Raw genomic sequence first — 26,519 nt, forward strand, 5'->3', positions numbered from 1 at the left:
AATAGGGACATTTTACCGTGTAAATAATCTGTCCTTGACCAAACGATTGGACACGAAACATTGTATTGGTTTTGTTCGTAAAGTGATTTCGTTTTTCAAAATGGAGACTATATAATTTAATAAAATGTTTATTTGTTTATAAATAATACAATGTTTGAAAGTTAAAAGACAGATTCCAAGGTTTTATGGACGCGGTGTATCAAAGTTTCAAGGGGATGAAACATTGTATTCGTTTTCCAAAATGGAGAATATATAATTGAATCAAATATTTGTACACTCTAAAAAAATCGTGTTCCATTTTCACCGAAAGAAACGAAACGACTTTCCGAACAACCCAATAAAATACAAATAAACGATACCTAATAAAGTTACTCGTATATCATGATAATCGATTCCTAGAAGAATTACGGTATAAATAATTGGTTGTTAAAGAAGTTACCCGGTAGGAGTAGAACCGTTGTAAATAATAGTTCCACCCCGTAGTAAACATTCCTAATCTTCTCGATGACCATCGATTGCCCCCCGAGATTCCAAGCTGTCTAGATAAAATCCCCTCTACACTTGCAAGTCGATAATAAAAGAAGTTCGTAAAAGACGATCGGTTCCCTCGAACGAGAAGTCAATATTCTCTCCCGGTGTTCCAAATTCCGTGGAAGATGGCTCGGTAGGGAGGAACGCGGGAAATTTTCCGAAGGTTTCGCAGAACGTAACGCCGGACCCGAGCCGAGTCTGCACGAAGAAGCCCGGTGTGGTAAGGGTCAATGGAATCAAACACGTCGATGACCGATATCGTGTCGGCCATTCTCTTCACGATGTATGGATCTCGGTTGCATACCACGTGAATACCGAGACAAATTCGAACCTGTTCGGTGCACGATCGGGAGGGTGTGCGGGTGATGCACAGGGTGGGCAGAGGTGGTGTCTCTGACCCACATAGTGGTACGTGACGACGGTTCAAGCCGGAAACAGGCCGTGGACTGGCGAGAGAAAAGGAGAGAGGGGCGACAGTCGTGATGTAAGGGGGGTCGAGGAGGAGCGGATAGAAAACTCGAGGAGAACAAAACCCTACGCAAAGGAAACGGGCCGAGGACAAGACTAGATGAAACGAGGTTGACTCCGTTCCTCGTGACCCACGCTGCTACCGACGCTCTTTCCCAACGAACAAAGCTCGGCGCGGCTTGCTCGCTCGCTCGCTCGCGTTATGAGGAACGCCCGGATGAGGTTCTCGGGCACCGCGATTCCCCGCTGGACAACGTAACGAAAATTATTTCGCTGTTCCGGCGGCCCGCTTCCGCCTCGGGATCCGAACAAACGACACGAGTTGCTTGTTAGCGCCGTGGAACGCGCGCGAGGAAACGCGAGGTTACGACACGCTGAAAACTCACGGGGAGCGATTCACTCGCGCGGAATTTTCTATTTTATTCGCAGGGGGGACGATCTCGCTGTGCGTGATTTTTTATGGGTGGAGAGGTGGCGAGGAATCTCGTCTCGTTTGAAAGTGTTTGAAAGTTGAGAGACAGGTTTCAAGGTTTATGGACGCGGTGTATCGAAGTTTCGAGGGGATGATTTTGCAGTGCGTGGTTTTCGACGCGTTACTACGGTCAGGGGAATTTTGAACGGTAGATGAAACATGTTTGAAGATGTTTGAAAGTTGAGAGACAGGTTCCAAGATTTATGGACGCGGTGTATCGAAGTTTCGAGGGGATGATTTTGCAGTGCGTGGTTTTCGACGCGTTACTATGGTCAGGGGAATCTTGAACGGTAGATGGAAGATGTTTGAAGATGTTTGAAAGTTGAGAGATAGGTTCTAAGGTTTATGGACGCGGTGTAGCGAAGTTTCGAGGGGATGATCTCGCAGTGCGTGGTTTTCAACGCGTTACTATGGTCAAGGGAATCTCGAACGGTAGATGGGAGATGTTTGAAAATGTTTGAATGTGGAAAGACGGGTTACAAAGGTTGTGACGTGGAATGTTGAATTTTTTGGGGGACGATCTCGCGGTGCGTAATTTTTTATGGATTACTGTGGTCGAGAGAATCTCAAACGGTAGATGAGAGATGTTTGAAAATGTTTGAAAGTTGAGAGATAGGTTCCAAGCGGAATATCAAAACTCCTCTGTAACGCGGAATATCAAAACTTTTATAGGATCTCAAAAATGTCCTGAAAGTAAAAAAGTAACTAACTTTACTAACTTTTTACTCGGTATTTGGTACTCTTTCAACTTGTATTGTCCGATATTCCGGATTACAATTAAAGGACTCACCCAGTATATTTCTTTCCTTGTAATAAAATAGAACGACCGAAATACGTACGAGAATTAATTCGATAAAAACAAGTTCACCTATAAATTGTTACTTTTGGTGTTCCCGCATATTGAACACCATTTATATTAATGGTTCGCGCCCATTGTTGGTCCCGTGACATACGAAGCAATTTATACGTCACAGGGACACCGACAAGTTGCGAGAAATTGAATAGTTGAACGCAATATTCGAAAATCGCTCGTTACCTTGTGGCAGAGGTATGTACGAGTGGGGTTGTTAAACCGATGATCGCCAGGAACCCTCGCGGTATTCTTCGTATCCAATACGGTGAAAAATTCTGGCAATAAATTTCTCCGAAGATTGATGGACCACTATACTATGCTATTACCTAAACTACAATACAGGGAACACTCGTTTTCTTCGGTGAAAAATAGCCGGTAGCCGCAACTTCGACGCGCGTACATATTATATGAAATGTCTGTGCTTTATTCGGTTGTACAAGCACACGTTCATATTGGGTAATATACAACCAAGTATTTTCGTCTGCCGGTCGAGAAGGATTAATCGAATTGGTAATTTTAATTATTCAAACGAACGATTCCAAATTCTCGTAGAACTTACTAGGTTAACAAGTTTTTAACGTTGCTATCCCCTCGATCTAGATAATATATCGGCCTGATAAATTTCCAAATATTCCTCAAATACGTGACACTTTATCGTAATAAATAATACCAGATTAGATGGAAGTCATTCCTCGGAAAGACAAGTATGTTAATCGAATTTCCACGCGTCGATTGCTCCAATTTTTAATGCATAAATAAGAGTTCACTTTTTCGTATTTTTATCTTCGTTGTTGAAACTTGTAATTAAATTGTAAGAGTCGACTCTCGTGTAATTGTTACCGTTAGTTCGAGCCAATGAAATTACTCTTTATATTCCTGGTAGATCAGTATCGATGATTAGATAATTCCGATTTCCTTAGAGTCTGTTATGGTTTACTGTTTCGTGTATCTTTAACAAACTATACTCGTTAGAAATTTCCACGCGTCAATTGCTTCGATTGGTTCATAGATAGAGTTCACTTTGTTATACTACTTTCTTCGTCACGGAAAGTTGTTAATAAATAGTAACAATTTAATCGCTCGCGTTACTTAAATCTTACCATGCATCGAAACGATTTTCCACGAATGAAACGCTACCATAGAGTCATTACCGTTCGCTCGCTCGCCAATGGAATTACTTTTCCATATAACACGGTGCTCTGTCGATGCTCGACAGATCGGTATCGACGATTAGATAACTCCGACTCCGTCGTATCCGGGTTGTCGTGACGCCGAATATCGGTCCTCGATCGTCGATCGATCGTCATTGATCGTAGATTCGATCAGCGAGGCAGCGGAGTTCGTCGAGACGACTTTTCCTCTATTTTCCGATGAACGCTACAAAGTGATAGCCTTTCGACCTCTGACACGGCTGTGCGACAACTCGTACGGATTTCGTTCCGCTCCGCTCGCGAGGAAATGGCGGCCCGACGTCTCGCTATTTATTCCTCGCTACGTTTCGCAAACTGTCGAAGAAGTTTCCTAGCGATCGCAAGAGCGATTCGGGAGGACTTTTCCCGTACCAGCGTGAATCTGTTTTCGTGTCTCGCGGAATATGAGCTCGACGTTGAATAATGCATCCGCGGCACGTCTTCTTCGACGAGCAATCTCGATGGCGTTTTCGCGTTTCTTGCTCGCGATTCAATCGACTTTTAATTGTATTCCGTTTGACGAACACCATGCGTCGTTCGATCGTCTTGAAAATTTACGCGCGTTTCGTTCGAACCGATTCGAACGGTCCTCTTGGAATTTCGTAAGCGCGGGAGAGACCGCGCGTGGGTCCAAACGGACCCGTAACTTAACCTCTCGCGAACATTTCGAACGCAGATTCTTAGTATTTTATCGTACTTTTCTTAACATTAATATCCCACATCGAGCAATTATTGCGTCGAATATAAAGTTATCGTTATCCTATTCACCCTAAGTGAATAGAAACGAAAACTAGGCTCGTGTAACGATAATATTCGGGGAATTTCAGTTTTCGAATGTCTGTGTAGGAAAGTTTTCGACGTAAAAATGGCGGGAAAGTGTAACTCGCGTAAGTCTTTTACGAAATTGAAGGCCCGTGGTACACGGGGTTAGCTGAAATCAGGTATTCACGGTCGTTCGTTTTCAATTCTATTTTCTATTCGAGTGGAAAATTCCCGATGGTCATTTCGGGCGGACGTGGAAGACGTGCATTCAACAGAATCAAAGTCAGGAAGCGCGCCGCCGCGCAGAAGCTAGCCGGACGTGATGAAAACTTATCCCCCGGGATTAGGTCGACTTCTCACCTGGGATGAGACTCGAGCCGCGAATAAGGAAGACCGAAGTAAAAAGGAACGTCTGATGATCTTTGCCAGCGGAATATTTCTTTTTTTCTTATCCACAAAGCAATCGTAGAAACCATTTGTCGCGCGCAGCCTTCTGTGGATCGTTCCATGAGAAATCCATTACGAAAAATTTTATTTTGTCAAATGCTTTTCACGAGATTGTTCTTCAATTTGGAGATCGCGATTGAATCGATCTCGGTGAAAAATTGTTTCTTGAATCACATCTTGGCTAGACTACGTGATAACCTAACTCTTGGAGAATATTATCGAGCAAATATTTGAAATAGAATTATTATAGGAGGTTATATTTTGCCAAATGCTTTTCACGAGATTGTTCTTCGATTCTGTATAAAAAGGACGTGCCCGGTCACAGTGCACTTTAACAATTTTTTACAATTTCTAAAATTCGAATTGATCCAAATGTTGCCTTTTCGATATACGTAAACACCGAAAACTATTTTCAAAATATTTAATACTTCGCAGGCTGCAATCTACAAATTCATTTTCTCGATATACTTTCTAGAAAAGTATTCCAGCTATCGAATATTTTTTATCCTAGTTCTAGGTGTTCCTTTTGTTTATTCGTGACCGGTTTGGCAAACACACTCGGACACGTGGAAACTATTGCTACGAAAATATAAACTGCACTGCAATCGTTCGTCGCGGAGAATCAGGTTAAACTTGGAACGAAGCCCTCGAAGATATAAACGAAGTTAGAACGAACGACGTTCCCAACCGAAACAATCGCTCAACGATCTATTCAATAGCAACGAATATTTTTCAATCGACGAAGATAATAAAACGTAAGAACCGGAACACGAGTACGGTCCATTACGACACTGAAAACACTACGATGCAATACATTCGGTTACACGTAGTGTAATATACAGGGTGTCCCGCGCCATATTACACTTTTGATTTACGCAGCTGTTATCGTCCGTAGCGAAAAATTAAAGTTAAATGGTTTACAGCGAGACACACTCGGATTTTATTACTTTTGTTTGCAAGTGAAGGAGCAAAGAACCGATAAAGATCGACATTATTTTTTTAAATAGAATCTTATATTTTCTACATCGATCGATGAAAGTTTGTCATTCTCCATGAGAAAGTATCCTTTCATCTACGTCGAATGATCATTGTTTTAAGAGATATTTTAAACAGAGAATATCGAACGTCGAATAATATAGTAAGAAACATTTGTAGACAAATTTGACCTTTGTAGGTCTCTTCTCCATCTAAAACAAAATTACCAGTAGAAAAATATCCCCTAAAACTCAGTTAATATTACGAGAAAATATCAGGTGATATTACGAGATTTTCACATTGCAATAAAAATACAAAATGTGCGAGTAGTACACAAAATACCGAGAATACCGATAAGAAATTTACCTTTAATATTTATCGAACGAGAAAACTTATTGAACAACCTAGTATATCGACAGTGACTTTCTGTGAATGTTTTCAAACGTTCCAGCATTCGATGTCAAAGAATGTCGAATGTCACGACGGTGTCAAAGAATACTTTGTCAATGCTCGTTAAAAAGTTGATAAAATTCGAGCAGTTGAAATGCCAGCAGTTGGGTAGACTCAACCCCGAATTAACCCGTGCCTAATCCCCGAGGTGTTCTTGGGGCGAAAAATGGTCCTCGAAGCGCGAAGGAAACGTTTCGCGAGTGTTTCGTCGGTTATATTTCGGACGCCACTCGTTTTCATCCGAATACGGGACCGAGTGGTCGATTCGCGAATTTCATCGATTTCGAGGGACGAGAACGCGAAAGAAAGAGGCGACGGGAAACACACGGTGAAACAGGAGCGGCTCGAAACGTATCGACAAGCTCCGTTGGATTGCTCGCCGTAGTCGCGAAACGAACAGAGAGAAAAGGGACGTAAAGTTGACGTCAGTAGCGTACGCAAGCGTTTAATCCGACGCGATAGAGGTTCTCTGCGATGCGAGAGGCTTCTCCATTCGAATCGATACGACACACGCACACCGGGCTTCTACATCTGTCGTACACGCGGCCGTGTCGAGTTATCCTCGTGTAAGTAACGCGCCACGAGCGGGAAAAAAAAAAGAAAAAAAGAAAAGAAAAGAAAATCTTTCTAAGCGTGCCGCGCGTTACTTCCTGTCACGAGCCAAAGTGAATACGGGGTTAACGCGGTTCCGGTGTGACCGAAAACCGGAAGTACGCTTCCCTACGGGTGGCTCCGCGGGAGTCCAGTTTCGCGCGGAGCCAACGAGAAACGCGAACCGGGGACCAATTTTGGGGATGTGCAACCGTTCTTTACCAAGATCTTACTTCTCGGGGTATTGAGCGTACGTTGAGCGTTTGTAAATTTTCCATTGGGTGTGAGCGAGTAACTGTATTTATTCGATGTTAGTGGAATATCTATTTAGGAATGTGTACACGTGAAAAATTGTTGAGAGTGTTGTTTCAATGTTACGAGTGCTTGAATGATCTAATATGGGTGAGATGTCTATTTAGGAATGTTTACACGTGAAAAATGTTATGAGTGTTATTTTAATGTTACGAGTGAGTACTTAAGTGATCTAATATAGGTGAAATGTCTATTTAGAAATGTTTACACGTGAAAAATGTTATGAGTGTTATTTTAATGTTACGAGTGAGTACTTAAATGATCTAATATAGGTGAAATGTCTATTTAGAAATGTTTACACGTGAAAAATGTTATGAGTATTATTTTAATGTTATGAGTGAGTACCTGAATGATCTAATATAGGTGCTATGTTTATTTAGGAATTTGTACATGTAAAAAATGTTACGAGTATTAAGGGTCCGTAGAATGTTTGTAAATTTTGTACTAGATGTGAGCAAGTACCTGAATGATCTAATCTAGATAAAATGCCTATTTAGGAATATTTACATGTAAGAAATGTTACAAGTATTAAGAGTTCGTAGAATGTTTGTAAATGTTGTAGTAGATGCGAGCGAGTACCCGAATGATCTAATACAGGTAGAACGTTTATCTAAAAATATTTACACAAGGGTCCGAGTGTTTGTAAATTTTCTATTAGAGGTGAGTATCTAAATAATTGAATAGGGACAAAAATCACTGTTTTACGAACACTTACATTATTTAAACAGGGAAAAGTATCGCTCGGAATCAATGATTATTTTACAAGTGAAACGTCACGGTACCGTTTCGTGCATAAAGCGAAACGCATTTTAAATCTGTTTCGGCGAAGCTGCTGGGACTTCTCTATAAAACAGTAGTAAAACTCGGGCTGCGATTTATGTGGCAAATATTCATCTTGTTGTTTTATGCTGGCAGAGAACCAGACAAAGGGAATTAGAGAGACAAAAGTGAATGTTTCGCTAGAAGGTAGGGTAGGTTATAAGCGTGGCGTGTTTCCTCGTGGTTTAACCGTGGATTTGCGCGAGGACAACTTCTCTCTTTGTATTTTTTTTTTACACGATTGCTCGAAGACGTTTAAACGAAAGACGACTGTTCTACGATTTCGTTCGATCGTCTTTCAACCACCGGTAAAAATTCCCAAACAGTGGTGTAAATATACACAACAATTTCTAAGAGAATTGAACAAGATGTACAAACGAAACACATTCCGATTACACAGATAGAAACGGTGTATCGAAGCCGCGATTTAAAAATTTCACGTTCGATCGAGATTCGAAACGGAAAAAAAAAGAAAAAAGAAACGAATAAAATAAAATCCTACGGATTAAGTATTCACGACTTTAAAGTATCTCCACTTTGATGCTTTAACGCTCGTAGCGCCCGAGCTATATACCGTACCGTACACGTTCCTCGTAAAAGTGGAATTTCCGTTGAACGCGAATTTCGTGCGAGTTCACGCGTACACGAAACACGTATGTCGTAAACGATAGTTTTACGCTTGCACGGTCCCGTATCAGAGCCACGATGGAAAAGGACACTAAGGATTATAAAGGGAGATCCTAGGGACAAAATTTATCGGAGATTGAATCGAAGATACGATTGCTCGACGAACTATCGAAAGCTCTTCAATAGGAAACCCCGGACGTTCTATCCAGCTAACCGGAAGTAGCTCTTGTCTGCCCGGCTCGGCAAAGTGTTCCTCCGTTTGTCCCTCTCTCGCTCCCATAACGTCGATGCTCTTGCAAATGTCCTGGAAATGGAAGAGGAGGCTTCTGAGATCGATTCGGAGATTGGACCACTTTCGACCTTCCGTTTGGCTGTCAGCCACGATCCTGTGGTTGCACCGATCGCAGTTTCAATGTTATTTAACCTCCTTACACGTTTCAGCATTAATCACGACGTGTAATTGGAAGGGATTATGCTTTCAGCGCGGAGTGCATCTTAGAAGGACGATAGGGAACAACGAAAGCGATGGAAATGTTGCTTTTTGTGGTCGGTGGGATATTTTTGGAGGTCAGTGTGTTGAGAATCTTTGATAAGTTTACCGAACGATCGAAGTTGGTCGAATTATTTACCAAATTTGTTTGCAATAACGTTACTCGAACACTTTGGAAATATTTTTCCATAACGTGGATCGAATGTTTTGAAAATATTTTTCCAATAACTTAGCTCGAATATTTTACAAATATTTTTCCAATAACGTGGATCGAATGTTTTTTTAAATATTTTTCCAATTACATAGATCGAATGTTTTTTAAATTGTTTTCCAATTACACAGATCGAATGTTTTGAAAATATTTTTCCAATAACTTAGCTCGAATATTTTGAAAATATTTTTCCAATAACGTGGATCGAATGTTTTTTAAATATTTTTCCAATAACTTAGTTCGAATATTTTGAAAATATTTTTCCAATAACATAGATCGAACATTTTAAAAATATTTTCCAATAACGTAGATTGAACACTTGCAAATATTTTTCCAATAACGTATATCGAACATTTTGAAAATATTTCTCCGATAACTTAACTCGAACATTTTGAAAATATTTTCCAATAACGTAGTGCGAATACTTTTCATGGATATAATTACCTACGAAATTCAATCGTGATATCGTCGAAGAAACAGATTAACGTAATATTGTATAATATATACGCAACATTCAATCTCCGTTAAAAGAAATCATTTCTCTTGCATAAACAAGGATACACAATTAGATAGCACCGATCCATCGGAACTTGGATTCGTGGAGCAAGTTGAAATTTAAATAACGTTCTATACTCCCCCGGCTGAGAAAAATATTCCAACCTCGAGAACGAATAAAGCCTGTTTTCTTTCCATTTCGCAAATTGCAAATTCGCGGCACGCCCGCGAGAGAGAAAAATTAATAAAATCGTGTCCCTCTTTTGTACGGGGCAGTCAGCAGTTAATGGTAGAACGAAAATCTCTTTATAGATAACGGGCGCAATCTTGCTGTCCCAGGAACTTTCATCGAGGAAATGGGAACCGACGATAATCTTTCGGTATCATCGAGTGAATTGCAGCTGTCCGCGATAAGAGCCTCGAAAGAATCATCCGTAACGGGCAGCCCTCTTTTCGAACGAAGAACCGCTCTTTCTGTTTCCCTCTTTCACTTCCTGTGTACCGTCTACCCCTTTAAAGGGGTTTTGTTTGTCGCGCGCGATAGCCCGCTGATGCGTGCGGTGACTGTTGAATAATAAGAGCGATTCGCACGATGGAACCCGTACGAATTGTCTTCGCGATCAATATTCCGAGTTTTTGTCTTTGCTGCGCGTAATTATCGCGGTAATTTTTTTTTAAATTGGAGTCGAATTATCTCCAGTCGATTTAAATTCGCGATTAATTGAGAAAATTTTCTTGGGATAATTTTTAACTTTCTTCTCTAGTGATGCAGGTGAAAAAATTTGCGATTAATTGAGAAAATTTTCTTGGAATAATTTTTAGTTTTCTTCTCTAGTGATACAGGTGAAAAAATTTGCGATTAATTGCGAAAATTTTCTTGGAATAATTTTTAGCTTTCTTCTCTAGTGATGCAGGTGAAAAAATTTGCGATTAATTGAGAAAATTTTCTTGGAATAATTTTTAGCTTTCTTCTCTAGTGATGCAGGTGAAAAAATTTGCGATTAATTGAGAAAATTTTCTTGGAATAATTTTTAGCTTTCTTCTCTAGTGATACAGGTGACAAAATTTGCGATTAATTGAGAAAATTTTCTTGGAATAATTTTTAGCTTTCTTCTCTAGTGATACAGGTGACTGAAAATTTGCAATTGCAAAAATTTTCTTGGAATAATTTTTAGCTTTCTTCTTTAGTAATACAGGTGACTGAAAATTTGCGATTAATTGCGAAAATCTTCTTGGAATAATTCTCAGTTATCTCCTGCGGTAACACGGATGACTGAAGATTTGTAATTAATTGCAAACATTTCCTTGGAACAATTTTCAGTTTCCTCCTCCGGTAATACGGATGACTGAAAATTCACGATTAATTGCGAAAATGTTCATGGAACAATTTTCAATTTTCTTCTCCGATGATACGGACAATTGTACTAAAAATTATTCGCTATACATTTATCGTTAAATTAATTTGCTCGTATTAACCGTGGAACAGATAGTAGCGAGTAATGTGTCTACTTAAAAAAATTCTCGAATTAACATAGTTCCGCGAATAATCCTCTTGAAACAATTTTCAATTTTCTCCTAACACAATCGACCGAACGGTTGAATTATCGAAGAAATATTTATTTGCTCTTACGTATCGACGAGGAATCGTCTCTCGTATTTGTTCCACATTCGTGTACCGTGGAGCAAGGTAACTTTATTTGCGACAGCATTTCTTGAAGAGGATGAGAGAAGTAGCTATTGGCGAAAGACGAGAGATCGGTGATAGCTAATATGTAAGGAAATTTTCAAGTAGGCGCCGGTTAATTTGCAGAGGATGCAGAGCGCGAGTTTGTAAAACTGTTGATCGGTGCAGTTGAAGTCCCCGAGTGATTTTAAGAAGTTTCCACACCGAGTTGTCGATCTCGAGTTTAGTTACAGAGAGCATCGAAGATCTCCGAAATTCGTGAAAATCCCAGTAACTAGAAAATTTTAATAAACTCCGAAATTTACGAAACATTTTAATTCGGTTAATGAAACAAGTATCGAATAACTAATCGTCGCAAAATCGATAGAATACCGTTTTGATGTATCAGCGCGATGAGTGATCGTAATTCCATGAAAAAAATATCTCTGAACATATTTCGAAACGAAGCGAGTACGTGTCGCAATATTTGTTATAATAATAGACGAATACGTAGAAGTGTCTCATCGATCGGGAAAACATTCGATATTTTCGCTGTTCGGTAAGACTTTGATACCGATTCTCATAAATGGCAATTCTTGAAACTTGTCTTTTCAACACTCAGTGTTTACAGCCTAAACGTAGGTGTCTAGAAGACGATTCGTCGCAATATTTGTTATAATAATAGACGAATACGTAAAAGTGTCTCATCGATCGGGAAAACATTCGATATTTTCGCTGTTCGGTAAGACTTTGATACCGATTCTCATAAATGGCAATTCTTGAAACTTGTCTTCCCAATAGTCTGTGTTTACAGCCTAAACGTAGGTGTCTAGAAGACGATTCGTTTAGTGTGATATATTAAAACGAGAGTACGGGGACAGAACCGGATCCATTCATCCAGGAAGGAAACTTCCTCCGCGATATTATACGCTCGTCGGTAAATTTTCACGCTGATTAGCACGGGATGCGCTTTTATAGAAATTAGTGGAGATTAGTTGAAGGGAGAAGGTGAAAATTACGATCGTGTTGACTGAGAATTGCCTGTGGTAAGTGGAGTTAATCGTTTCAGTTCATTAAAGCGAGGTCTAGAATCGATGCGATTTTAGCTAGGCATCGAATATTCCGGCGAATCTACGGTCTGAATGGCACGAAATCACCGATTCGGAGCGAATAGGGGTTTGGCATTATGCGGTTTGTAAATGACTGCCATCGCGTGCGCGCGCGCGCGCGCTCGCGCATTCTATGACAAAATTCATAGAGGCGTTTCTGTATATCTGATCTGGGCGCGACGTAATGGAAAACTGAATTTATTTCTTCGATCGTTGACGAAAGGAAATCGACGAGAAAGAGTTAAGTTTAATTCGAACAATTGGTATCTTTGAGTCTTTCAATTTAACAGAGTTCTCACGATGGTTTTGTCTTAGCATTTTTTAGATCGTTAAGGGAAGAAAATCGACGAGAGAGATTCACTTAATTCGAACAGTTGAAACTTTGAGTCTTTTAATTTATATTTAACAGAGGAGTTCACACGATGGTCTTGTTTTATCATTTTTTAGATCGTTAAGGGAAGAAAATCGACGAGAGAAATTCACTTAATTCCAACAGTTGAAACTTTGAGTCTTTTAATTTATATTTAACAGAGGAGTTCACACGATGGTCTTGTTTTATCATTTTTTAGATCGTTAAGACAAGAAAATCGACGAGAGAAATTCACTTAATTCCAACAGTTGAAACTTTGAGTCTTTTAATTTATATTTAAGAGAGGAATTCTCACGATGGTCTTGTCTTATTTTTTAGATCATTAAGGGAAGAAAATCGTCAAGAGAGATTCACTTAATTCGAACAGTTGATATCTTTGAATTTTTTAATTTATATTTAAGAGAGGAATTCTCACGATGGTCTTGTCTTATTTTTTAGATCATTAAGGGAAGAAAATCGTCAAGAGAGATTCACTTAATTCGAACAGTTGATATCTTTGAATTTTTTAATTTATATTTAACAGAGGAATTCTCACGATGGTTTTGTCTAAGCATTTTTTAGATCATTAAGAGAAGAAAATCGACGCGAGAAATTCACTTAATTCAAACAGTCGAAACTTTGAGTCTTTTAATTTATATTTAACAGAAGACTTTTTACGATGATCTTGTCCTATCATTGTTTAATCGTTAGGGGAAGAAAATTGACGAGAGAAATTTTCCCAATTCGAGCGATCGAAAACTTCATGTCCTTTCAATTTTTACTCAATGAAGATGTCCTTACGATCTTTTTACTTTATTACTTTATAATTCCTCGGATCGTTAAGGGAAGGAAATTAACTTCAAAAATTTTCCTACTTCGACTAGCTGAAACTTTGAATCGTTTAAATTTATTTCATTCGGTAGACTAGTTTTCCGTCTTATTTTACAATTTCTTGGATCGTTCGTGAAAGAAAATTACCAAAAGAAATTTATCATATCGAGTAACTTTCTTTCCTTTTAATTCCTACTTAACGATAGCATAATTTTATAATTACACCACGACTTTCGTACAGTTGAAAATTCATTCAGAAACATTCCCACATCCGATACTCCGTTAGATCGTTGTCACGTTATTTAAAAACATTTGTAAAATTTCGAGAATCCGTGGCTACTCTGAAAATATCAGTACATGCTCAGAGTGTCATTGGGGACAACGAAACCGATCGATACATCCGATAAATCCCGTACAGTGCACCGTGAATCGTAAATTTCTAGTTCACAGTTATAGCATCGAGAATGGCGCGAGTATTAATTTACCACCGGCGCGTCGCGTCGCGTCGCGTCGCCGGAAGAAATATTATTCGCGCGTATAATAAAACGCCGCAAATTGCTGCGAGTCCCGCGAACACGGTGAGAAAAGTTGCCTGTAAATCTGATGGCGAAATTAAGGAGAAACTCCGACAATGAGCGCGCGAAGATAAACACCGCGAAGTCTTACTCGCGGAATCTAATACAAACTTCTCGTGGAGCCAGAACCGCGAAGAAATTTCATTTAAATATTAAATGTTACCTCGGGAAGAGTTCCGAAACTCTGTGTCGCGGAGAGGGTGGGGGGGACAAACATAATAATAACAAGGTGAACGTCGTTATATTTTCCCGCGTCGCGCGACGATAATTAAAATATCGCGCGCGTAAATACGAACTCGTGTTGGAGGGAAGAGGAGCACTTTACGAATCGGGTGTGAGGAAAATGGCCGCCACGTTCGCAGAATCGGCGAACGATCGCTCGGTTACACCATAAATTAACGAATCACGGACACATAGGGGGGAAGTAAACGCGTCCACGGTCCGTTGACTAATACGCGCGTTCCTAATACTCGTTGTCAGGAGGACGTATTTACGAGTATATCGCCGTGAATCCGCCGATTTCGACCCCGTTCAACGGACCCACTGTCCTACGCGTGCGCTCACCTAATTAATTAACCGACACGGACGTCTGAATGCGCCACCGCGTGCCCGTTCGGTGTCACCGTACGCGAAACTTTCTGCTAATTTATCGAGGTCTTGTCGTTGCTTGCCAATTGACTTTTACAATTGTGGTGAGTTAGTAGGATTTAGTTCGAGGATCGGTGCAAGGCTAATATTGCACTTTGAGATGTTTACGTGAAAATTCATGGTAATTCATTGAGGTCTTGTCGTTGTTTGCCAATTGACTTTTACAATTGTGGTAAGTTAGTAGGATTTAGTTTGAGGATCGGTGCAAGTCTAATATTGCACTTAGAAATGTTTATGTAAGAATTCGTGGTAATTCATTGAGGTCTTGTCGTTGTTTGCCAATTAACTTTTACAATTGTGGTGAGTTAGTAGGATTTAGTTTGAGGATCGGTGCAAGTATAAATATTGCACTTTGAGATATTTGAAAGAAAAGGTTTTTGTACCCAAGTTTAAAAATTACTTCAAATACGGATATATATGTTGTATGCAATTTACGTAAAAATTCATGGGAATTCATTGGGGTCTTGTCATTGTTTGCCAATTGACTTTTACAACGGTAGTGAATTAGTACGATTGAGTTTGAGGATCGGTGCATGTCTAAGTATTGCACTTTGAGATGTTTGAAAGAAAAGATTTCTCTACTCGAGTTTAAAAACATATATATATTGTATGCATTTTACGTGAAAATTCATGGTAATTCATTGAGGTCTTGTCGTTGTTTGCCAATTGACTTTTACAATGGTGGTGAATTAGTACGATTGAATCGACGAGGATCGGTGCAAGTCTAAATATTGCACTTTGAGATATTTAAAAGAAGAGGTTTTTGTACCCGAAATACGTCTATATATGTTCTATGCATTTTACATAAAACTTAATGGTAATTCATTAAGGTTTTGTCGTTGTTCGCCAATTAACTTTTACAATGGTGGTGAATTAGTACGATTGAATCGACGAGGATCGGTGCAAGTCTAAATATTGCACTTTGAAATATTTAAAACAAGAGGTTTTTGTACCCCAATTTAAAAATTACCCGAAATACATGAATATGAGGTAGTTTTTTTTTTATACTGTTCTCCATACCAGTAGTTTTGAGATTATTCGAAAATTGGTTAATTTTGAACTCGTACCGTGTTTCGACTCGTCGATTCAATTTCGTTTCGCGACGATAACTTTGAAGTTAGATTTGAAAGCAATGGTTGTGCACCTTGGCTTTATGCAATTAACGATTATTCCGTTACAATGTGTACACTTTGACCCACTTTGAGTATTATGGAAGTTAGAATAGTAGTAATAATATTAGATTAAGCGAATTTGGTTGACATTTACAAATTGTTTCTTCAACGTGCATCGACATCAAAGTTTATTCTTTTAAGAGGTGTGACACTTTTAGAGTAGAGGAAGAACATACTTTTCATTTCTACTTATCGAAGTGAAGTATATTCTTTTCGTTTAATATTATTTGAAATTCGAGATGCACAATAGCATAACTTTACTATTGATTTGGAATATTTCCTTATGCATTTATACAGTAAGAAGCACGTACAGATAAAGAAACAGAATACATTAAACAATCTACGAGTAAATACTTCGTTTCTGAATTTTTTTGGAAATGTGTATTTCTTTCGTTATTCGTCGTAAAAGAATAGTATCGTTGTAAGTTACGACCGTGATTGAACCAATAAATTACAATAACTTTTGGAATATATCTTCTACCGATGTTAAATCTACATTGAGAATTGTACGAATAATTATTTGGTCGCTTTTTACGAAGAGAAAGATAAAGGGTTTAATGAATGTCCAATAGCTGGCACATGGTATGTTGCATAACATAAGGTTTATGCAGCTCAGTAAATACATTGATCGTACGTAATATCTAGGTCAATACAAAATCCCGTACATCGTGCAATTGAACGTAAGCCAACATTGGGACAACGCGGGTGAAAAAATAATTCTACCGCAGAATAAAACAAATACAATGGATATCCGGAACACCTGGACCTCGTATTGAAAACGCATATATTTACGCATTGACCTCGTGTCAATATGCGAGATAAATTTTTCGAGACGTGAATATTTTGTCGAAAAGTTATCAAAAGCTGTAGTATCGTTTCGGTGAAGTTATATCTATACGATATCATTTTAACGATACAATTAGTGGTACGAATAAAAGGTTAAAGTAAACGATACATGTTTGTAAGATCTACTCTACTTTTGAGTTATACTCAAACGTTAAATGCTACTTCGGGTCGAAAAAGTGTCGATATTTGAACCGTTGTAACTTCATGAAAAAAAATCATTCGGCAGTGTACCTAGGCTCGTTTGAAAGAAGAAAGCCTCTACTTTATTACAGCTAGTTTGAATTTTTGCGAAGATGCTTTTATATTTGAATACAGGGCGGGAAAGACGACGTTCTTTTCTCTGAAAATTTTCAAAATTCGAACGACTCTAAAAAATTTGAAAAAATTTTGTTCGCAATTCGTTTTGGAACAAATTTAAATGCAGAAGTCTTCTCTTTGTAACGAGCTGTTAAAAGTTGGTGTACGATATTTTATCACCGATTTATGGTACTTTGAAAAGTGTGCTGCCGACGTTAGAATAACTCACAATCGTTATTACAGAGGCAAAATAACGATTCGTCTGTGAATAATACGCGACACTACTCTCTTTCGGTCCATTGTACACGATTCCTTGCATAAATCAAACACACACCAAACGCACGCAAAATGCATACACGCGAGGCACAAGTTCAACCACCTCGTGGTTTACCTCCGGTTATTCTAATGCCAACGCCACATTTCTCATTTAAAGTCTCATAAATCGGCGATAAAAGATCGTATATTAATTTCTAATGGCTCGTTGAAAAGGGAAAATATTCGCCTTCGAACTGTTTCTAAAATTGCGGAACAAAATTTATTTAATTCCGTGGAGTTATTCGAATTAAGAAATACTTTCAGAAAAATGGACCAACTTTATTTTTCCGCCTCATTTCTCAATATAAAAATTTTTCTGGAAAAATTCAATACATGTACAAAAAAGTACAACCTTTCCCCTTTAAAATGAGCCTAGGTACACTATTGTACGATTTTTTTTCACAAAGTTACAATACTTCAAACATCGACAATGTTTTCTACAAACATCAGAAATCCCACAATTCTACCCCAAAGTGTTTCGCGATCCCCATCCACGTGTCAAAGTATTTTCAGAAAAATTCAAGACATCTATAAAAAAGTACAACCTTCCCCCTTTAAAATGAGCCTAGGTACACTATTGTACGATTCCTTTTCACAAAGTTACAACACTTCAAACATCGGCAATGTTTTCTACAAACATCAAAAATCCCACAATTCTATCCCAAAGTGTTTCGCTCTCCCCATCCACGTGTCAAAGCATCTTTTGAAAAATCCAATAGATATATAAAAAAGTACAACCTTCCCCCTTTAAAATGAGCCTAGGTACACTATTGTACGATTCCTTTTCACAAAGTTACAACAATTCAAACATCGACAATGTTCGTCGTTAAAAATTACCAATTCTTCGATTTCGCTACGAAACGTACACAATAGTGATTCCGTCGTAAGAAAGAAGCTCCCGATGACACGAAAAATGTGCAACGCGGCCAAGTGGTGTCTTATCGATTCCCTCGATCGATTTCCTTTAATTAATCCACTCGCGGACCGCACGGCGGATCGTCCCCGACACTCGGTGTAATGTTGGCGCGTGTCCCATTAACAGTGCCGAATAATTTGTCGATGTGGAAATTACCGAGAACGATCCTGTCCAACGGGTCTACCTCGACATCGATATCTCACCGTACTGTTAACGAGGTCGCAATCGTTGAATTCGCGACGATGAATTCGGAATGAACCGTAAATATCGGCTATAGTGCACCAACGACCGGTGACTGGTGGACACGCGCCTCAATTTATACGATTTAATTGATTCTTCCGCGTTACGGCGTACAACGACTTTTCAATGGACACGGATCGGCCGTGATCCAACCTGGCATTACTCGATGCCGTTTCTAATCGCATTTCCTACGAGATTTCAATGCTGGAGATATTGCACGCCAGAAAATGCACCGAACCTCGCGCGACCGAGGTAAATCGTGCATTGGAATCGTACGTCTCGTGTTAATCAGGTCGTTCTACACGGTGGTCGTGGAAAGACCATCGTGGAAAGAATTCTGTATTCGGAAATAGGAAAATAGTGTCGAGGGATGTTGTTTTTCACGTATAATAATATGTGATAAAATAAAAAGTAACGTGTATTTGTAAAATTTCATGTGTTTTTCGTCATATGTGATAGAATAATAAAAAACGTGTGTTTGTAAAATTTTATATATTTTTCGTCATATGTGACAGTATAATAAAAAACGTATTTTTGTAAAATTTCATGTTTTTCGTAATATGTGATAGAATAATAAAAAACATGTGTTAGTAAAATTTTATATGTTTTTAGTCATATGTGATAGAATAATAAAAAACGTGTGTGTAAAATTTCATATTTTTCGTCATATGTGATAGAATAATAAAAAACGTGTGTTAGTAAAATTTTATATTTTTCGTAGTATGTAATAGAATAATAAAAAACGTGTGTGTGTAAAATTTTTGTTTTAGATCATTCAGTATTTTAATAGTTACCCTGTACAAAATATTGCCCGTTTTTGGTAAATTAAATCTTAGATACGATAAAATATAATTTTAAATAGTCTCCTGTCATTGTTTTGAGAACACAGAGACATATTCCTCTGCACTACCACGTTGGTAATCGATTTTTATCCTCAAAACAGTATTTCCATATCCTTACTGTAGGCGATTTTGTGTCACAATATATCGTACAGAACTACAGCTGTTCAAACAATGTACTTGTTTGAGATACACGATGTAGGTTGAATATATTACGACATGGATACGTACATAATACGTGTTTTGGTAACTGTATGGTAAACATTGCTTACGATTAGTGTCCAGTATGGATACTTTAACCTTTCCCCGGTAGGTATCCTCGTACCAAAGAGTGAACGATTGATTTTACGAAGCGAAGTTAAAATTTCGATTAATGTATTTTTATTTTCTAAATATCACGACTAATTTCGAAATAAATCTTCGAGTATATCGATTTAAATATACTCTAAATATAGAGTAACGTATAATGTTAACATTATTGGTTAACAACTATACATTTACCATCTTATATTCCAACGTGAACAACACATAATACGTACTTACAAATTTCTATTATCATCCACAATGATTATCAGAAATAGAAAAGAAATATTTCAATAATTAAAAGTAATATTAAACGAAGATTCTATAAAGAATGGTGTAAAAATTACCTACTGAAACCTTAACTATTAAATTTCCCAATTTCGTTTTCCAAAACGGACAATACATAATTTAATAAATTTGTTTATACACTCTAAAAAAATCGTGTTTCATTTTCACCAAAAAAACAAAAAACAAAATGAATTTCCGAACCACCTAATAAAATTAAATAAACTGTACAACGCCAATTCCAAGTGTATAATAATACTATTTGTATCTTTGCGTAACTGTTACAGTAACAATAATATTTGCCACCCTGTGGAAAATATGAATTCGGGAAATCTCGACGTAAATGACACACGATAACCAGAGTGTTCGGTAATCGTTCACAGTGAGCGTAAAAAAAAAAAAAAAGTAACAAAAAGTCTATCGATAATTGGCACGGTGGAGATCGGAGCGTCACGGACGAGTTGGTTGCAAAATGTCCGTTAAAACTAAAAATTGTCCACCGTTGTACAGACACAACCGATTTCGCGAACCTGTAGGCCCTCGAATCGGGGTAACAATGGCGTCGTTGACACAAATCGCCCGTCGAGTATCATCGAACACTCGCGACGCGAAGCTCCGCTAATGCCGGGGCGTTCCTAGCGAAAAGAATTCGCGAAGCAATTCACAGAGCGCGCGGAGGATTTCTGAATATGCATAACGATTTCGCGGAAACGATCGCGTACGTTTCCACGCGGTTGAGCCACTTCAGCGAATTACAGAGAGAAAAAACACGCCCGCGCTCGTGCACGCTTGATAAATGTGATACGGTTTCTCGATTGGGGAGTTTCGTTCGTTCGTTCGTTCGTTCGTTCGTTCGTGAAACGTAGTTTTGAAAAATAAACGAGACACTGCATCGACGTGGAGGGAGTTGTCGAAAAATCGAAGGAATTATCGAACAGATCGAAAGAATCGTCGAAAGGGTTGGAAAGAGGTTGAGTTTGAGGTTTAGATTGTGGAGGGGAGAAAGAAAATGATTAATTTCTTATTTTTACATTTTTAATATTTCTTTCAATTTTTAATTTTGGGATTCTTGGTGGTGTGAAATATTTTCAAAATGTTATCCGTTGTTGTTCAAACGTTTAAGATTAGAATTTAGGAATTGGTGTTGATGTGGAATATTAAAGGAAATTTTTAATTTGTGTGATTCTTCTTGGTGTAAAATATTTCCAAAATATCTAACGTTGTTCAAACTTCTAAGATCGGTATTCACGAATCGGTGTTGATGTAGTGGGATTATTAAAGAAAATTTTTAATTTTGGTGATTTTTCTTGATGTAAAATATTTCCAAAATATTATCTGTCGTCGTTCAGACTTTTAAAATTTATATTTACGAATCGGTATTAATGTAGTGGAAATATTTAAAAAAATCGTGATTTTTCTAGTGTAAAATTGTTTCAAAATACAATTTCTTATCCTTTCGGTCTTTAAGATCGATGTTTACAAATCGTTGCTAATTTATCAGGGATACTGATAAAAGACTTAGAGCTTATTCACCGGGATACTATAAATACTATACATTACGCAGAAGGACGTGACCAGTTAACGCGAGTACTTACGTACGTGAACTAACTTTGAACTTTTACAATGGTCTTCCGCTATGAAAACACCGATAAGCCGACCGAGGGTATTTCGTCAACGATACCGCGCGAAACGTTCCGTCGAGGGTCAAAGGACAAGAGAGAGAGAGAGAGAGAGAGAGAAAAAAAAATGGAGAATCGAACCACGACGTGTTCGAATGCTGCAATCTCGTACGATCGTGGAATCGTGCGTACCGAGCAGTCTGCGTATCGAACAACGATATCTGTGTTATTGGAAACCTCTCTTTCGTGTTTCTTGGATTCAATTGACCCTGGTGCGTTCCTCGGGTCTTTTTTGACCCACACTAGCTCATACATTCTTTGTCTATGTCAAAAGTTATCGCAATAAATTGTAATAGAGCGTTCTTGTATTCAATCGCGATAGAGAACCCTTGTATTTAATCGTGATAAAATATTCTTGTATTTAATTGCTATAGCTCTTGTATTTCTATAGTCCTCTCGTCCATTATGAAATTAAAGACACGAGTATCATAAATTAAGACACTTTTTATCCAGCTACTTGGAAAGTATAATCGAAGGAAAGAACGTTTCATCTGGTGAGTTCCTCGGGTCTTTTTTGACCCATACTCGCAATACATTCTTCTTCTCTGTCAAAAATTATCGCAATAAATTGTAATAGAACGTTCTTGTATTTAATTGCAATAGCTCTTGTATTTCTATAGTCCTCTCGTCCATTATAAAATTAAAGACACGAGTATCATAAATTAAGACACTTTTTATCCAGCTACTTGGAAAGTATAATCGAAGGAAAGAACGTTTCATCTGATGAGTCCCTCGGGTCTTTTTTGACCCATACTCGCAATACATTCTTCTTCTATATCAAAAGTTATCTTAACAAATTCTAATAGATTGATCTTGTATTTAATTGCGTCAGAATACTCCCGAACACCATTGCAATAGAATGCTCCTTTATCTAATCGTAATACTGTTGTCGCGTTTCATTGTAACAGAGTGCTCTTAGATTTCTTCGATCTTCTCGTCGTGTGACAAACTTGAAAGCACGAGTTCCATGCATTCGGGACATTTTTAACTCGAGTACCTTGAGGGTATAATCGAACGGAAGAACGCATTAAGGTTAAGCGAAACGCGCGATGCGTAACACGATGTGTATACAGTGTGGTTCGTAATTCGCGGTACGAACGAGGTCAGGATGGATTTCACGGCTCGAAGACGAGAATCGAGAATAACGAAATCTTCGAGAAAAACGCGCTCAAATTGGTCGAATGCGCGCGCAACCAACCGACGATCGTTCCTTAACCAAGTCCACTGTAAGTGTTTAAATTTTTGCGCTCGGATTGTCAGGTGTACATAGCTCGAGAGAAGTTGTTCTCGCGACGGTATTCGATAATTGTGACGAATTAATATTTCCATCGGTTATCGATTAAACGATTACACAAACGTTCAAAGTGTCTTTCGTGTACTTTGATACACCGCTGACGGTAAACGTCGATCGACGTCTTTCATTTTTCAATCGTTGGTCGTGGTAAACCGTCGTCTCTCACGGTTAATAAATTTTTAATACAGTTTCGAAGATACGCGTGCATTCATTGTTTCCGATAACGCGCGGGAACCAAGACCGCTCAAAACTTTCCGGGCACTTAACTGAAACGATATTGATTTTGAACCGTTGTAACTTTGTGAAAAATGGTCGTATAATAATCTTCATGGGGCCATTTTAAAGGTCGAACCTTCTATTTTCGTGCCCCTAAATCGAATTCCTCTGAAAATTCACTGACACCAGGAACCGAACGAAAAGGTGAAGACAGTTTTCTCAGAAAAGTTGAAAAATTTCAAATCGCTCCCAATTGTTTGAAAAATTTTCCACGGGCCTAAGATTACTATGAATTTAAAGATCGAAGTCTCCTCTTTGCTACAACTACCTAAAACTTTTTAATACAATTTTTTTTCACCGTGCTATTCTATCTCGAACGAAAAGTACTCCATTGGCATTGCAGTACATTTTGGTGTCGTTAGACTAACTATCCAGAAACGTCTGAAATATGTAATAACAATACATAAATGTTAATCGAACATCCAAAATAGTAACTTTTAACTTAAAATGTCACTTAAACCGTACGAAAATGCTAAAAATCGATTTCAATTACCATCATGGATATGTAACCGCATTTATGGATCGTCGATTTACTTAAATTTATTTATAAAAAAATAAAAAAAAAAACAAGCAAACCGATCGATTTGTAAAATGTGCAAGAAAATGAAAAAATTGGAAAAGTGGAAATAATTGTAATAATTCAATAATAGAAAAGTAATTCGTTAATTGTTAACGCAAAATTCGGTGTAAAAATGTGTCGACTGTTCAGAAGGCAAATTCCTTCTTCCAGGCACTCCTTTTGTCGTAAATAAAATCCATTGAGATCGAAGGAACCGTGATATAATTCCATGAAAAGAGTACGCGTCGAAAGTTTACCTTTATCGAGGTAGTCCGTGACGCGAAGCGCGAGGGAAGTTTCGTTGAACGAAAAACCGCAATTGCGGTTCTCGATACGCGCGCGTAAGTGCACAATAGCGGAACTGGGATACAAAGACTCTGTATTCCATCCTTGTCTTTCGTCTGTGATAGTTTGAAAGCCGTAGCCTGGCCGCAACGCGACTACCTGCGCATCTAGTTCCCGGGCGATCATTTCAGAAATTGTGGGGACAATGCACGGCCAATCCCATGTAACGCGCAAACAGCGTTCAACGATATGGTGTATTGACGCGTACGTGACTGCTAATGGGAGCCTATTCGCGCGTCCACCACCGAGGCGATACAATAACTCGAAGCGGCTGAATTTCAGAAACCGTACTCGCGCATCTCGGACCTCTGGCCACGGGAATTCCTTTGTGAATTTACGTCCATTTTGTAATCGCGATGCAGAATAAACTAGAGCGGTCCATGATTCGTGGAAGGACACCGGGAAGATCGAGACGAGAATCGAGAAGAAAGAAATCCGCTGGTGACGTTTTAACGTATAGGAGAAGCTTTTGGTACCGATTACGAATTATCGAGACGCGAACGGTACCCAGTGTGCGGAAGATCTTCTCGCGTATGTAGAATACGTACATATTGAACGCCCATGAGCGTTCATCGCACGGGATTGACCGACCGAGTAGTGAAAAGGTTAATCGGGGTCTCGAAGTGAGTGTAATCGATGTAGGAGTGATTTTTTCGAAATTTAGAAAATTTACCGAATGGAATACGGAGAGATCGAATGCCACGCGTTTAAATTATCTCGGTAATTCTTCAAGTGTGTATTTATTGTATAAATAGATTCGAAATGTTAAGAGATCGGTGTATGCATTTTAGATACTCTTCCTTCTATCGTTTGTTACGAACAAATAAGTTTACCCCTGTTATTAATCTTCCTGTTACAATGTCGCGCGTCGATACGCACCAACCTCGACTCATCCACGTTACCGCAAACGTGCTGCAGTCGTTGCGCGACATGGCTAGCAACAATCGAAAACCACATTCCCGTTGATTGGAAATGGAAGCGATGCCTACACGTTCTACGCTACGTGAGCTATAAACGAATTATCTGTCGTCGCTCGGACCTTTAAGATCGGTATTTACGAATCGATATTGACGTAGTGGGATTATTAAAGAAAATTTTAAATTTACATGATATTTCTCGGTGCGACATTTTTCCAAAATATTATCTGTCGTCGCTCAGACCTTAAAATCGGTATTTACGAATCGATATTAACGTAGTGGAAATATTAAAGAAAATTTTAAATTTACGTGATTTTTCTTGGTGCAAAATATTTACAAAATATTATCTGTCATTGCTTAGACCTTTAAAACCACATTCCAATTGATTGGAAATGAAAACAACGCCTACACGTTATACGCTACGTGAGCTATAAACGAATTATCTGTCGTCACTCGGGCCTTAAAATCAGTATTTACGAATCGATATTGACGTAGTGTGTATATTAAAGAAAATTTTAAATTTACGTGATTTTTCTTGGTGCAAAATATTTTCAAAATATTATCTATCGTCGCTCAGACCTTTAAAACCACATTCCAATTGATTGGAAATGAAAACAATGCCTACACGTTATACGCTACGTGAGCTATAAACGAATTTCTTCCTTGATCCATTTTGCGTGGAGCGCGCTGTACGAATCGTAGCCGCGTTCCCTTATTTGCTCGTGGTCTCGGGTTAAAGAGAACTTATCACTGAAAACGGGGGACTGCCCTCCGACGAAACGGATCTGATTCGAGTCCGAATGAATCAACACATCGAGAAGAGAGCAACGCCGAGCTCGTACCTCCCCGCCATCCCTTCGGCGATCTAATTATCCGCCACGTCTGGTGACGGAGCACCTAACCCTGCCGCTAAGAAATCGAACGGGTGGTCGACACGGAATTGGATAATCGCTTTTTCTCCCCCGTTACTCGTTTCCTCCTTGTCGCGGCTCTCCTCGACTAACGAGCCGGTCTTTGTCCCGTGTAACGAGATCTTTTCCCTTTACGCGCCCTGGAAAAAGCGGGTCAAAGCTGCACCGGGAAGGACAAAGAGGGGGGGGGGGGCACGATAGAGAGAGGGAGAGAGAGTAAGTGAGAGAGAACGTGAGAGAGTAAGAGAGTTGGTAAAAAAAAGTGTGCGAGAGAGTGTGAGAGAGTAAGGGAAAGTAAGAGAGTTAGCGAGAGAGAGTGTGAGAGAATAAGAGAATAAGAGAGTAAGAGAGAGTGTGAGAGGGTAAGAGAATAAGAGAGAGTGTGAGAGAGTGAGAGAGAGTTAGAGAGTTAGTGAGAGAGTGTGAGAGAGTAAGAGAGTACTCAAGAGAGAGCGTG

At 38.8% G+C, this 26,519-nt stretch overlaps 2 protein-coding genes across 3 annotated transcripts in view; both read left to right on the forward strand.

The window, feature by feature from the left end:
• Tok (tolloid-like protein 1 tolkin) overlaps positions 1–26,519 on the forward strand; it is a 105,699-nt gene that overhangs the window by 36,140 nt on the left and 43,040 nt on the right. The window lies entirely within an intron of this gene.
• LOC143144306 (uncharacterized) lies at positions 3,622–10,401 on the forward strand. Its single transcript, XM_076306591.1, has 2 exons — positions 3,622–9,064; positions 10,006–10,401. Exons 1-2 carry the CDS (start codon positions 8,785–8,787, stop codon positions 10,266–10,268), a joined length of 543 nt encoding a protein of 180 aa, XP_076162706.1. The 5' UTR covers positions 3,622–8,784; the 3' UTR covers positions 10,269–10,401.

This window comes from Ptiloglossa arizonensis, chromosome 3, assembly GCF_051014685.1.
Source record: "Ptiloglossa arizonensis isolate GNS036 chromosome 3, iyPtiAriz1_principal, whole genome shotgun sequence".
Classification (NCBI taxonomy): Eukaryota; Metazoa; Arthropoda; class Insecta; order Hymenoptera; family Colletidae; genus Ptiloglossa; species Ptiloglossa arizonensis.

Coding starts and splice junctions, on each gene's coding strand:
- LOC143144306 (XM_076306591.1), top strand. CDS start 8,785: ATGCTCTTGCAAATGTCCTGGAAATGGAAGAGGAGGCTTCTGAGATCG. Junction 9,065..10,005: donor TCGGTGGGATATTTTTGGAG/GTCAGTGTGTTG, acceptor ATCTCTTTATAG/ATAACGGGCGCAATCTTGCT.